Here is a 15,584-nt window from a genome sequence, read left to right as displayed (position 1 = left end):
GGAACCCTATGACAACTGCAGCTGTGTGGGAACAGTAAATTGAAATAGCTAAGATAAAAGGACTGTAGCATATAAAATCTGCACCACTGGCTTCTGTTCCCATACTGCTTTGACATTCTAGGAAAATTAGTACTGGACATAATTTGTCCAGATTTCATCCAAGGAAAAGAAAAATTTTAGCTTTTAGACCATTTATTTCAATTCAATAAACCATTCTCCCTGGAAATGTCAAATCTGATTTCTCCCCTCAGGCATAGGAAAGCAATGTGCCCACCCTGTTTCAACTTTACATGCAATTCCAAATAAATAGACTCTCCTGATAGAATAGATCAATGGCTTTAGATGATGCAAAATTTTACATCTTTATAATGAGTCACCATTACACATTGAAAAACAGAATCTCTATAAAATAAGTTAATATTTTGTTTTCAGAACAACAATATTATTTGCTATCATTATAAATAAATAGAATTCACTTGAGATAATGATTTTTCAAATGAAAGGATTAAAACAATCCCAACATTAAAACCAAAACAAAGGCCTTTTATGTTCTCACATCTTTATTATTTAGTTTATAATCCTGGCTCAACAATAAGTCCTGGATTTTTATATCACAAATTTACCTTTAAGTAACGTATAATGCACTTAAGGCAGATTTACCTTGAAAATGGCCTTGGCTTCTAAACACTAATATACTGCTGTATACAAACAGCAAAACCAGAGGAGGATCTATTGTTATCTTTATGGTACTTATCTTAGATTTAAAAACTGCATATTAAGTTAAATTCTCATAAAATTTCATTCTTGAGATAGGAAGCAAGCACTATTGCTATTTTATAATTTCCTTTATCTGATTTGAATGGATGCAGTTTTATTAATAACATAACCTTTAAATTCATGGGAAAAATCAATTGTTTATATTTACTACTCATAAAAGACTAAAAAGCAAGCACAAACAAATAACCATTATAAAATCATATTGCTTGGTATTACCTTAACTCAGAATTCTGCTTATTTATAATTATATGTACATCATAGGTAGCAAATACTATCTAATTATTAATATATATCCAAAAGTAGCCTCTGGTTGCACTAATAGCAGGAGGCTTAGGTAGCACTAAAATTCATTCTCTGGTCTTCTGATTGTTAATACAAACTGAGTTTTTTTGAAGCTATCTAGTGTATCCAATCTTTGAAGGGGTCTATGCCATAAAACTTTCAGGAGAACAATGGGCTCAGATGCAAGAATGAAGAAAAGGCTTACAGTGAAAGTAGTGTTTCACTAGAGAGTTACAGAAATAGGAATGCAATCAGAATTGCTTAATATATATTAGAAAGCAATATTCATTAAATCATTTCTCTTTCAGAAAAATATCTTTAAATTTATATATTTTCAAATGTTTCATTTTTAAAGAACATACAAAATTAAGATATCTGTGAAAACAAACACTTTCAAATGTACTTGTTCCTCTTCATCTTCCCCTTTCAGTGTTCTTTTCAAAGGGCACAAATGTTCTCTTCTTTATAGTAGGACAAACTCTTCTGTGCTGACTCTTTTTAATCTTTTCTTCTCATCCTCTAAGAAAAGGTCTTCTTCATTGGTTGTGGTAGATGTAATGTCAAAGTCTCTGGAATGACCATTTACAAAAGTAAATAAGGGATATTTCTCCTTAGAAGAAATCTTCAGCATCTGTAAAAGAAAGTACAGAAGATTGCCTTACTGGATGTAATAGGGGACTCTAGAGACATATGACAAAACATAGTGTTTTAGCCTTCTTGTTACCGTCTCTTGTTTACATTAATCCAGTGCTATTATTTTCATTGTTTTGGCTAAAAGATTAAAGTTGAATTAGCATTATATAGTTTATTTATAGTTAAATACATGCTTCTCCATTAAAAATAGTTACATACACAGCCACATCAATGTTAATAGCAGCTCAATTTACAATAGCTAAGCTATGGAACCAACCCAGGTGCCCTTCAAAAGATGAATGGATAAAGAAAAGTACACAATGGAATATTACTCAGCCATAAAAAGAATGACTTCATGACTTTTGCCATAAACTTATCATGCTAAGTGAAATAAACCAATCCCCCAAAATCAAAGGTCGAATGTTCTTTCTGATACGTGGATGCTAACACACAATAAGGTAGGGGAGAAGGATAGAAGTTTAGTGGATTAGACAAAGGGGAAAGGAGGGGGGAAATGTGCTACTATTGACTTTCATTTTTCATTTAAAGAGGAGCCCATCAATTCAGACATTCTACTCAATAAAAGCAATATTTCTAGTCACCTTTAAAAAATAAAAAGTTACATATTCACTTCAACCCTATGGGATCACTCCACAAGCAAATATTCTAGTCATATTAGTTTGAAGGCATGTTAAAGAGTTAAGTTGTAATTTTTTTTTGGTTGTAGCAATACACCAAAATGGTATTACTAATTATGATAAAATATGGTAAAAGACTGTTTGTTACCCAAAGACAGATAAAATTAAATGGAGTCAGAAGGTCCATTCTAATCTCAGTTCTATAATTTACCTCAATGTGACCTTGAATAAATTACCTATCATCTATAAAATGGTTAAAGACATCCAATTTCCCTACTTCAAAAAACTGTTAAAAAGACAAAAAGCAACAATATAAAGTTATGTTTAAGTTTTTTAAAAGATTCCTATGTTTAAAAATATTTTGAGTGAAATATTTCTGCAATAATATAATCAATAAGAATAGTAGTTTTCTCATACATAGTAATATCCACAGTTTACATATTACCTCCTAAAGATGCATTACATAAAAAAAAAAGCAACACCTAGAATTTTATGAAGGCACCCACAACTTCTACAGTCTGTAGATTTGGAATTCAAAAGTACTCTAAGCAATTTTAAATTTTTCTCTTAAGTTCTTTTTAAGAATTAAAACAATTTTCACAAAAAATGAGTAAAAAACTTTGAAAAATGTTTTGACAGAAAGAAACTTTCCTATTGGCAATCAAGACCAATAGGAAAAGATTCTGAAAAGTATACATGAAGTACAGACAATGCTGAAAAATATCAACAGTATTTATATGACTCATCAAACATAATTTGTTTTAAAGTGGTAATTTCAGGGATAAAACTAAATTCTTTCAAATATCAACATTCAACTGTACCATCATCAGATTCTTTTTTTTAATAAATATTTTTTTAGCTGTAGGTGGAGACAATACCTTTTTTTTAAATTTATTTTTATGTGGTGCTGAGGATTGAACCCAGTGCCTCACACTTGCCAGGCACGCACTATACCACTGAGCCAAATTATATATAAATATAATCCCAGCCCCAAACTCTTATATATTACATTTATAGATTATCTTGAAACATGGATAAAAGAAATGGGGTAGCCTAGCATACAGATACAATGTTAAATTTAAAATAATCTAATGAGACATTAAATATAAATATATTTTTAGTTGCACAGAAATGAACCACTTAAAATAATCAAGTACTGGGGCTAGAATTGTGGCTCAGTGGCATAGCGCTTGCCTAGCATGTGCAAGGCACTGAGTTTGATTCTCAGAACCACATATAAATAAACAAAATAAAGGTCCATTAACAACTAAAAAACATTTTTTAAAAAATAATCAAGTACTACAAACACTAGAGGTGATAAAATTCTGATCTTATAATTCGATGCTAATTTATATATTACTCTATTTTATTTACATCCTACCAAAAAAATGAGAAGGGCAAAAATGTGAAAAATGAAAAATTAAGGCTGGCATCAGATAAATCATCTCTCACCACCAGCCAACAGCTGAACATATTCCAAAACAGTTTGTCATTTTACATTCATACATTCATTTAATGTCATTTGTAAAAGTGCAGTATCTATCAGACAAGTATCTGCATAATATCATTTTTAGATCAACACAGCAGAGCTAACATTATCACTTCCTCATTCTTTCTTTCAAGATCAAGAGAGAAGTCATTTGAGTTTATTGGTAATGGACTACTCTGCTCATCAATATGATTCAAATCTGGGCCCCAGAAAAAATGATAGAAAGAAAACATTTACCCTTTAATTACAAAATACACCTACTTTTTGCAAACCCTCTAGCAATGTAAGACCTCCTTATGCATAATAATTATTATTCAAGCTTTAAAAATGATCATTTTTCCATTTTTTCTGAGTTTATTAAAATATTTAAAGACTATCAAATGAAAAATATATTAAAGCTTTATCCAAATTAGTCTACATCAAAACCTGGAAACATGATTACAGCATCTTTATTCATGATCTCCCAAACATGGATGTAACCAAGATGTCACTTAGGTAATTTAGTAGGTGAATGGATAACTAAACTATGATAAATTCAGACAATGGAACATTATAAAAGAGAGAGAGAGAGAAAGGGAGAGAGAGAGAGAGAGAGAGAGAGAGATCAAAAGACATGTAGAAATTTTAAATGCATATTATAAAATGAAAAAAAAATAATCCAAAAGGGCCAAATATGTTTGATCCCAACCATAAGACCTTCAGGAAAAGGCAAAACTATGGAGACAGTAAAAAGTACGGCTGGGGGAGGGAAAGATAAACAGGCAGAGCTGAGAGAATATTTATGGCAGTGAAATTGTTCTGTATGATACTATGTTGATACATATTTCTATATATTTATCAAAACCCACTGAATACACAACACACAAAGTGAATCCAATGTGTACTGTGAACTTTGGGAGATAATGATGTAGCAATCTGAATTCATCAATTATAACAAACTTCCATGTTGTGGAATATTGACAATGGGGGAAAAGGTCTGTGGAAACTCCCTGTACCTTCTGTGAAATTTTGCTGTGAACCCAAAACTCTAAAATAGAAAGTCTATAAAAACTATATTAACATAGTTGAATAGAATCAGCACACAAACATGATATGACAAGAATGATGTAATTTTAAGGCAAATAAAAGTGGAAATGCCAAAGGAAGAAAATATTAGTTATCTCTTAATGAAAGAATTAGAGGTTTTTTTCTTTTTTATACTTCTTGTTTCCAAACTTTTAATACATATCCTATAAAACAGTAAAAAAATATTTTTAGCTGGGCACAGGGGTGCGCGCCTATAATCCCAGTGGCTCCAGAGGCTGAGGCAGAGGATGACGAGTTCAAAGCCAGCCTCAGCAAAAGCAAGGCACTAAGCAACCCTATCTCTAAATAAAATATAAAATAGGGCTGGGATATAAAATATAAAACAGTGGCTCAGTGGTCAAGTACTCTTGAGTTCAATCCCTGGTACCCCCACCCCCCCAATTTTTTTTTTAAGTTAAGATAACTAAATTCACTACCTCATTATTACTTTTCAAAAGGGACTTCAGTGGTTTACCAGTCTAAACTGTTCTGTTTTAATAACATAACTAAAAGCTTAACTTCTTTCAGGAGTTCAAATATGTTATCACACTTTTCCTATGTACTAATATGAGAGGTTTCAGAATTTACAAAGGAAAAAGCTTGAGGATGGAAGTTAAATGATTTCACACAAAGTTACTAGTTGGAAAGTAAAGAAATAGAACCAGATGATTTCTCTCCAAGGCAAAACCTTGTCCGTTAGTCTCTTCCACCATACATGTAAAATTATACCAAGTAGAGAAGAGTCTATATCCATATGGGCTATATGGGTATACACTATACTGGAGCTATATCCTACATAAGGGTTAGGTTCTAAAGTCGGCCCATAATGTGCAAATCAAATATAGTCAAAATCACTTTTAAAAAGCCCTTCCAATACAAAAAAAAAGCCCTTCCAATTATTCAAAGGGTAGCATGCATAATCTTATTTATATAATCCTGTTCAGTAATGTGTAAATTCATATAATATATAGTAATGTCTAGCACATAATAAAGAGTATACATGGGAAATGTATTTTTCATTGCAAGAGTTCCATAGTTGAAGTACAATAGGTGTACAAGTAATGTTTACTCCCTTGTATCTCCTCACTTCTCAACTTAAATCCTTTTACCTTTCACTGTGCTAAAAACATTTCATTCTATCCCTCAAATTAAAAAGCCATTAATTAGTTCCTATTCTCTTTTTATTTCTAACAACAATCTAAACTCCTGAGCATTACTTTCTTAAAATAGCATTTCCCTTGATTTTTTTCAATATTTTGCTTTCCTGTTTCTCCTCCTATTTTCTGAATGATTCTGCTCCATCTCCTCCTCCACTGACTCCACTTATGTCCACATCCCATAATGTAGATATAAAATAGTTATTGATTCTTTACTTTCATTGTATATTAACTCATGCTATGTTTTCTCTCTTAAAAACATATTATCTGCTCTCAACTTCAACCATTTGTTATCATCTTTGTTTTATAGATGAGGGGACTGAAATATTGAGAGATTAGATGACCACCTTAGGGTCACACAGCTAGTAACTGACAGAGCCAGGTTTGGAGCATGGGCAATCTGGTTCTAATATAACTACTATTTTAAATGCCTCCAATAGTAAGTAGAGGCACACTGCAATATCTACTCAAATCAACCATTCCAAAATAAAACTATCATTTCTTCCTCCAAAAATTAGTTCCTTCTGGACTTCTTTGTTTCTATCAATGATGTTACCCTTCAGACTTTTCTATTTTTATCAGATATTTTTGTTGCAAGTGACAAACACACACACACATACATACAAACAAAACAATTAACAATGGTTTTAAATAACAGAAACCATTTTGATCACATAACAAGAAGGCTGACATTACTTGATTTGTTTGATACCAGCATAATAGTTTCTGTAGGTTTCTTGACCTTCCTCTCATCATCACAAAAAAAAAATTGCTAAAATCCTATTGCATTCAAGAGACATGCAGATGGATGAAAGAAGAGTGACAGCATGCATCGACATGCCATTGTATCTGGAGAACATCCCAGAAACTTCCACCACCTGTCCACTTATATGTCACTGACAAAGCTATATCTAAATAACTGGGAGACTAGAAAAAATAAATATTTGGGTGGGCACACTGTTATCTCAAACACAATCAGGATTCTCTTAGCAAAAAAAGGAAAAAAGCTGAGTGTTAAACAATGGAATTTGTATACCATTCAGAGATGAGAACAAAGATAAAAATAAAATAGGTTTGGGTTGGGGATGTGGCTCAAGCGGTAATACGCCCGTCTGGCATGCATGTGGCCTGGGTTCGATCCTCAGCACCACATACAAAGATGTTGTGTCTGCCAAAAACTAAAAAATAAAATATTAAAATTCTCTCTCTCCTCACTCTCTTAAAAAAATAAATAAAAAAATAAAACAGGTTCATGTGATAATGAAAGAGAAAGGCTTTTTTAGTTTATATAGTCAGAAAAGGCCAAGAAGAGACCTGAAGGACAATGAAGTGACAGAAATAAAAATCCAAGGTGAAAAGTATGCTAGGTAGATAAATCAGCTGGTGCAAAGGCCCTAGGGCTACAGCACACTGAATAGGTTCAAAGAAAAGAAAGCTTAATGACAGAGGAAAGGAGTAAGTACACAAAGGCCAGATCACACAGGCCCTGAAAAGCCAAATTAACAAGTGGTTTACATTCTTCTGTTCCCTTGTATGTTCTACCTCACAACCATTCTACCATAAGTTCCTCATAACATTCTACCTTCATGTTTCTACACATGATGTCTTTGTCATCTATTTATTCATCCTTCACTCATCCTGACTATGCAAATGCTAATCAGTCCTTAAAGTTCCAGCCCAAGTGCCACTGACAACTATGTCAGTCTTCAGTGATCACTTCCTTCTCCAAAGTCCTGCATATTCATCTAGTACAGTGTATGGATTACTAGCACAAACTATGCAACTGGACAATTTCAGTTCAAAACCTGGTTGATAATTATTAACTGTGTGACCCTGGGCAAGTTACTTAACCAGACTGTCTCATATTCCTTAGCTATAAAATGTCAGTAATGATAGTATCTATCTGAATTGTTGTGTAGATTATTTCACTTAATATATGTAAAGTATTTAAAGGATTGCCTGGCATCTAATGTGTTGGCTTTATCATTATTATTGCCATTATTATCATAATATAAGTCTTCTGGCATTTATTACTCTTGTACAGTCATTTATCTTTAATGTCTATTTCGTGTCTTCCCAATACAACAATATGCCTCTGAAGATTTGAAAAGAAATGAGAGATTTCTGAAAGAAAATTATCCTTTATTTTACTTGGAGAACAGAACTAGAAGGAGGACCTCTAGGAAACAATCATGAATATAAGCCTGAAACACAGTAACTTTAAAAAGACGTTTTTAAAAAGAGACCGTGCATACCAGCCCACATGGGATCCAGAATCTCAGTAGGCCCGGTTCACCCCTCCCCTGGCAGGACAGATGCTGCCAGAGCCTAGCCTTTGGCTCAGGACCACCCCTTCCTACCAGTAGACTATGCCTGGAGGTCAACCTCAGAGGCCCAGATACACCCACTCCAATTTATGCAGGTCCCAGACACAGGATGCAATAGCAGCCATTGAGGGACACCAACAGTGTCTGGAAGCCCAACATCAAGGTGAGGTACAGGCAATCTGCACGGGTACTACAAGAATATAGGGAAGAAACTGTAATATCTCAGATCCACACTGCAAGAAAGGAAGATACATAGACAACATGAAAAAACAAGGGAGGAAAGTGACCCAAACAAACCAGAACACTATAGTAACAGAACCTATGGGCAGCGAAGTTGATGAAATGTCAGAGAAGGAGTTCAGAAGGTTCATAATTAAAATGATCTGTGAATTAAAGAATGACCTAAATGAGCAAATACAAGCAAAAATTGATCATTCAAACAATGAGATAAGACAGCAAGTACAGGTAGCAAACGATTACTTCAAGAGAGAGAGAGAATACCTGAAAAAAAAAAAGTCAGAAATCCTTGAGATGAAGGATATAATAAATCAAATAAAAAACTCAATAGAAAGCATAACCAACAGACTAGATCACTAGGAAGAAAGAACTGTCAGATAATGAAGACAAAGTATACAATCTGGAAAATGAAGTTGATCACACAGTGAAGATAGTTAGAAACCATGAACAGAACATCCAAGAATGATGGGACAGCATCAAAAGACCAAATATAAGAGTTATTGGGTTAGAGGAAGGCTCAGAGTTTCAAACCAAAGGAATGCACAATCTCTTCAATGAGATAATATCAGAAAATTTCCCAAGCATGAAGAAAGATTTGGAAAACCAAATACAAGAGGCTTACACCAAATGTACAAAATTACAATAGATCTACACCAAGGCACATTACAATGAAAATGCCTAGCATACAGAATAAGAATAGAATCTTAAAAGCCCCAAGAGAAAGGAATCATATCACATACAGGGGAAACCAATTCGTATCTCAGCAGATTATTCAACCCAGACCCTCAAAGCCAAGAGATTGTGGAACAACACATACGAAGCTCTGAAAGAAAATGGATGCAACCAAGAATCTTATATCCAGCAAAAATAAGCTTTAGATTTGATGATGAAATAAAAACCTTACATGATAAACAAAAGTTACAAGAATTTACAACTAGAAAGCCTGCAATACAGAACATCCTCAGCAAAATATTCCAGAAGAGGAAACGAAAAACAATGATGAAAATCAGCAGAGGAGGGGTTACACTAAAGGAAAATCTAATCAGAGAGAAACTAAGTCATGTTAAATACCAAAAATAAACAAAAATGGCTGGGAATACAAATCATGTCTCAATAATAACCCTGAATATTAATGGCCTAAACTCACCAATCAAAAGACATAGACTAAGAGATTGGGTCAAAAAAAAAAAAAAAGACACAACAGTATGCTGCCTGCAAGAGACCCATCTCATAGGAAAAGACATCTACAGACTGAAGGTGAAGGGTTAGGAAAAATCCAACCCACTAACGTGGACTGCGACAAAGCAAGCAGGTAGCATCCATCCTCATATCAAATAAAGTAGACTTCAAACTAAAGTCAATCAAAAAGGATAAAGAAGGACATTACAAACTGCTCAAGGGAACCATACACCAACAAGACTGAACAGTTACAAATATATATGCCCCAAACAATGCAGCAGCTATGTTCATCAAACAAACTCTTCTCAAGTTCAAGAGTCAAATAGACCACAACACAATAATTTGGGGTGACTTTAACACACCTCTTTCATCACTAGATAGATTTTCCAAACAAAAGCTCACCAAAGAAACTATAGAACTCAATAATACAATCAATACCTTAGACTTAACTGACATATACAGAATATTCCAACTTTCAATGAGAGAATATACTTTCTTCTCAGAAGCACATGGATCCTTCTCTAAAATAGACCATATACTATGCCACAAAACAACTCTTAGAAAATATAAAAAAGTAGAGATACTACCCTGCATTCTATCAGATCATAATGGAATGAAATTAGAATCAATGATAAAATAAGAAATAAAATCCACTCCAACACCTGGAGACTAAATAATATGCTACTGAATGAACAATGGGTTACAGAAGACATCAAGGAGGAGATTAAAAAGTTTTTAGAGGTGAATGAGAACACAAATACAACATATTGAAATCTCTGGGACACTATGAAGGCAGTTCTAAGAGGAAACTTTATTGCTGGAATTCATTCCTTAAAAGAAGAAAAAGTCAACAAATAAATGACTTAACACTACATCTCGAAGCCCTAGAAAAATAAGAACAAATCAATACCAAAAGCAGCAGAAGACAGGAAATAATTAAAATCATAGCTGAAATCAATGAAATGGAAACAAAAGAAACAATTGAAAATATTGACAGAACAAAAAGTTGGTTCTTTGAAAAAAATAAATAAAATTGACAGACCCTTAGCCACACTAAGAGAAGGAGAGAGAAAACTCAAATCACTAACATACTTGATGAAAAAAGAAATATCACAACCGACACTACAGAAATACAGAAGATAATTAGAAATTATTTCAAAAACCTATACTCCAATAAAGATAGAAAATATCAAAGGCATCAACAAATTTCTAGAGTCATATAATTTGCCCAAATTGAATCAGAATGATATACACAATTTAAACAGATCAATTTCAAGTGATGAAATAGCAGATGCCATCAAAAGTCTACTAACAAAGAAAAGTCCAGGTCCAGATAGATACACAGTGGAGTTCTACAAGACCTTTAAAGAAGAACAAATACCAATACTCTCCAATTTATTTCAGGAAATAGAAGAAGAGGCAGCACTTCCAAACTCATTCTATGAGGCCAATATCACCCTGATTCCAAAACCAGGCAAAAATACGTTAAAAAAAAAAGAAAAAGAAAACTTCAGACCAATATCTCTAATGAACATAGATGCAAAAATTCTCAATAAAATTCTGGCAAATTGCATACAAAAACATATCAAAAAGATCATGCATCATGATCAAGTGGGATTCATCCCAGGGATGCAAAGTTGGTTCAAGATATGGAATACAATAAATGTAATTCATCACATCAACAGACTTAAAGATAAGAATCATATGACATTTGACAAAATACAGCACCCCTTTATGTTTAAAACACTAGAAAAACTTGGAATAATAGGAATATGTCTGAATACCATAAAGGCTATCTATGCTAAGTCCCAGGCCAACATCCTAAATGGAGAAAAATTGAAGGCATTCCCTCTAAAAACTGGAACAAGACAGGGATGCCCCCTTTTACCACTTCTATTTAACATAGCTCTTGAAACACTGGCCAGAGCAATCAGATAGATAAAAGAAATTAAAGGGATACACATAGGAAAAGAAGAACTCAAATTGGCACTATTTGCTGAAGATATGATTCTATACCTACAAGACCCTAAAAGTTCCACCAGAAAACTTATAGAACTAGTAAATGAAGGTAAGGTAGCAGGATATAAAATCAACACCCATGAATCAAAGGCATTTCTGTATATCAGTGACAAATCCTCAGAAAGGGAAATGAGGAAAACTATCCCATTCTCAATAGCCTCAAAATAAATAAATAAAATACTTGGGAATCAACAAAACAGGTGAAAGATCTATATAATGAACATTACAGAACACTAAAGAAAGAAATCAAGGAAGACCTTAGAAGATGGAAAGATTGGGCTGAGGTTGTGGCTCAGTGGTAGAGTGCTCACCTAGCACGGGCGGGACCCGGGTTCGATTCTCAGCACCACATAAAAATAAAGGCATTGTATTGTGTTCATCTACAAAAAAAAAAGATTCATTCTCATTCCCTCCCCCTCCCTCCTCCCTCCTCCCCCCCCCTTTAAAAACAAAAAAGAAGAATATGGAAAGATCTACCTTGCTCTTAGATAGGCAGAATTAATATTATCAAAATGACCATACTTCTAAAAGCAATATACAGATTTAATGTAATTCCAATCAAAATCCCAATGACATTCCTCATAGAAATAGAAAAAGCAATTATGAAATTCATCTGGAAAAATTAGAGACCCAGAATAGCTAAAGCAATCCTTAACAGGAAGAATGAAGCAGGTGGCATCACTATACCAGACCTTAACTACAGAGCAAGCGTAACAAAAACAGCATGGTATTGGCACCAAAACAGAGTGATAGCCCATTGGTACAGAATAGAGGACACAGAACTAACCCACAAAATTACAATTATCTTATATTAGACAAAGGTGCCAAGAATATGCATTGGTGAAAAGATAGCCTCTTCATCAAATGGTGCTGGGAAAACTGGAAATCCATATGCAAGAAAATGAAATTAAACCTTTATCTCTCACTATGCACAAACTCAACTCAATATGGATCAAGGACTTAAGAATACAACTAGAAGAAAAAGTAGGCCTTAATCTCCATCATGTGGGATTAGGCCCCAACTTCCTTAATACAACTCCTTTGGTGCAATAATTAAAATCAAGAATCAATAAATGGGATGGACTCAAACTAAAAAGCTTCTTCTCAGTAAAAGAAACAATCTGTGAGGTAAATAGAGAGCCTACGTGTTCGGAGCAGATCTTGTCCCCTCACACATCAGAAAGAGCACTAATCACTAGGGTATATACAGAACTCAAAAAGCTACACACCAAAAACAAAAAGAAAAAAAACAAAAACAAAAAAAACAATCAATAAATGGGCCAAAGACCTGAAAAGACACTTCTCAGAAGATGATGTACAATCAATTAACAAATATATGAAAAAATGTTCATCATCATTAGCAATTAGAGAAAAGCAAATCAAAACCACTTGAAGATTTCATCTCAGAATGGCAGCTATTATGCATACAAACAACAATAAGTGTTGGCGAGGATGTGGGGAAAAAGATACACTCAAACACTGTTGGTGGGACAGCAAATTGGTGCAGCCAATATGGAAAGCAGAACGGAGATTTCTTGGAAAATTGGAAATGGAACCAACATTTGACCCAGCTATCCCTCTCCTTGGTCTATTTCCAAAGGACTTAAAAAAAAATCATACTACAGGGACACAGTCACATCAATGTTTATAGTATCACAATTCACAATAGCTAAACTGTGGAACCAACCTAGATGCCCTTCAATAGATGAATGGATTTTAAAAAAATGTGGCATATATACACAATGGAATATTACTCAGCAATAAAAGAGAAATAAAATCATGGCATTTGCAGGTAAATGGATGGAGTTAGAGAAGATAATGCTAAGTGAAGTTACCAATCCCAAAAAACCAAATGCTGAATGTTTTCTTTGATATAAGGAGGCTGATTCATAGTGGGATAGAAATAGGGAGCATGGGAGGAATAGATGAACTCTATATAAGAACTCTAGATAGGGCAAAGGGATTGAAGGGGAAGGGAGGGGACATAGGGGACATAGGGTTATAAATGATGGTGGAATGTGATGATCATTGTTATCCAAAATACATGTATGAAGACACAAATTGGTGTGAATATACTATGTATACAACCAGAGATATGAAAAATTGTACTCTATATATGTAATAAGAATTGTAATGCATTCAGCTGTCATATATAAATTTTAAAAAATTTGGGCCAGGGTTGTGGCTCAGCGGTAGAGTGCTCCCCTAGCACATGCAAGGCCCTGGGTTCGATCCTCAGCACACATAAAAATAAATACAGATATTGTATCCAACTAAAAAAAATATTTAAAAAAATAAATAAAATTTTTAAAATTTACATTAAAAAAAAGACATTTGGGCTGGGGATGTGGGCTCAAGCAGTAACGCGCTCTCCTGGCATGCACAGGGCGCTGGGTTCGATCCTCAGCACCACATATAAATAAAATAAAGATGTTGTGTCCATCGAAAACTGAAATATAAATATTAAAAAATTCTCTCTCTCTCTCTCTCTCTCTCTTTCTTTCTTTTTTTTTTTTTAAAAAAAGACATTTACCAAAATAAGTGATGGTGGGCATGGAAAATCATGTTTCACTGGAGCAAATGAGAATGTTTATCCTAGAAGAGGAGGCAAATTTACTCTCTTTCTCTATGAGACTACCTAGTAAAAGTCACACAGAGGCTGATTCCAACCCAGTATAAGAAAGATTTTTTTTTTTTAACAAAAGGGTCTGTCTAAAAATTTGAAATGACTTTCAAATAACATCCTTAGTTCATGACTAAACTGTAATAAAGATTAGTAAACTGTCTGTATTATGGATTAATGTATATTTAAGAGACTATAAAACATATGAGTTACTGCTTGAGGTCTGAATCTGAGCACTACCATGTATTGGTGGTGATCTTTGTAATACTAAACCGTTTGAAATGTAAAATTGTTTATCTGTAAAATGGATGTAACAGTACATACCACAGATGGTTTGTATAGACTGAGTTAATGTATATAAGTGTGTGTATAATGTACTTAGAACAGTACTTGACCTAAGGTGAGGACTCAAAAAAATATTAGCTTTAGATTGAAAAATCTCTTAAGATCCCTAGGATTTAATGGCTATAATATAAATTTTTTTCTGTAGCTAGAAAATATATGTACTTTTTTTCCTGCGCTGACATCCATTCTAGAAATAAATGAGTAATTTCCTAATACATTTTTATTTGCAACTTTCTGGTCCCAAACATCAGCACTTTTAGGTAATATGCTTATCACTGAAAAAGAATATCTTATTTGATACAGGCTTTAAAAAGAGAAGAGGATATGAGATAAAAAACTACCTACATCATTTACAAGACCACAGAGCATAGGAACTATAATCTAAGTTTGTGAGTGGGGAAGGAGTTGTGTTAGGTTATCTATGGAAAGTAAACAAGTTCATCTCACAGAACTTGGAGAAGAAGAACGCAAAAAGGTGAAAGACATCATGGATAGCAAAGATGAATATATAGATGAAAACAAGGAAAGTAATTAAAAATTTTCCAGGTCCTACCTTGTAATCAATATTCTTCTTTACTCCCCTTGAGCCATCCATCATCTAGGAAAATAAAGATTTATTCTTTGGGAAAACTGAAAAAAGATATAGGCTTTAGTACACTAGGCACAGTGATGACTCCAGAAGGTAAAAAATAAGCATCAGTCTAAAAAACTAAACTGCAGGGCCCTAAGCATCCTTCACTTTCTGTTCCTGGAGATCCAAGAGGTAACAAATTCCATAAACAGGAGATGGCAGAGCTTCTCTCTGAGAATGCA

General features: G+C 33.7%; 1 protein-coding gene across 7 annotated transcripts in view; it reads right to left on the bottom strand.

Annotated features, from left to right (window-relative positions):
* Window positions 1–224: 224 nt before the first annotated feature.
* Window positions 225–15,584, bottom strand: part of Atg4c (autophagy related 4C cysteine peptidase) — a 93,580-nt gene continuing 78,220 nt past the window's right edge. For all 7 annotated transcript variants that reach the window (XM_026408742.2, XM_026408739.2, XM_026408743.2 and 4 more), the window contains one exon: window positions 225–1,690. In XM_026408742.2, coding sequence (XP_026264527.1) covers window positions 1,523–1,690 — 168 coding nt within the window. In that variant the 3' untranslated portion in view covers window positions 225–1,522. The remainder of the gene's footprint in view (window positions 1,691–15,584) is intronic.

This window comes from Urocitellus parryii, chromosome 11 (assembly GCF_045843805.1).
Source record: "Urocitellus parryii isolate mUroPar1 chromosome 11, mUroPar1.hap1, whole genome shotgun sequence".
Taxonomy (NCBI): Eukaryota; Metazoa; Chordata; class Mammalia; order Rodentia; family Sciuridae; genus Urocitellus; species Urocitellus parryii.
The sequence above is the reverse complement of the archived record's forward strand: the minus strand, read 5'-3'. Positions and strand labels throughout refer to the sequence as shown.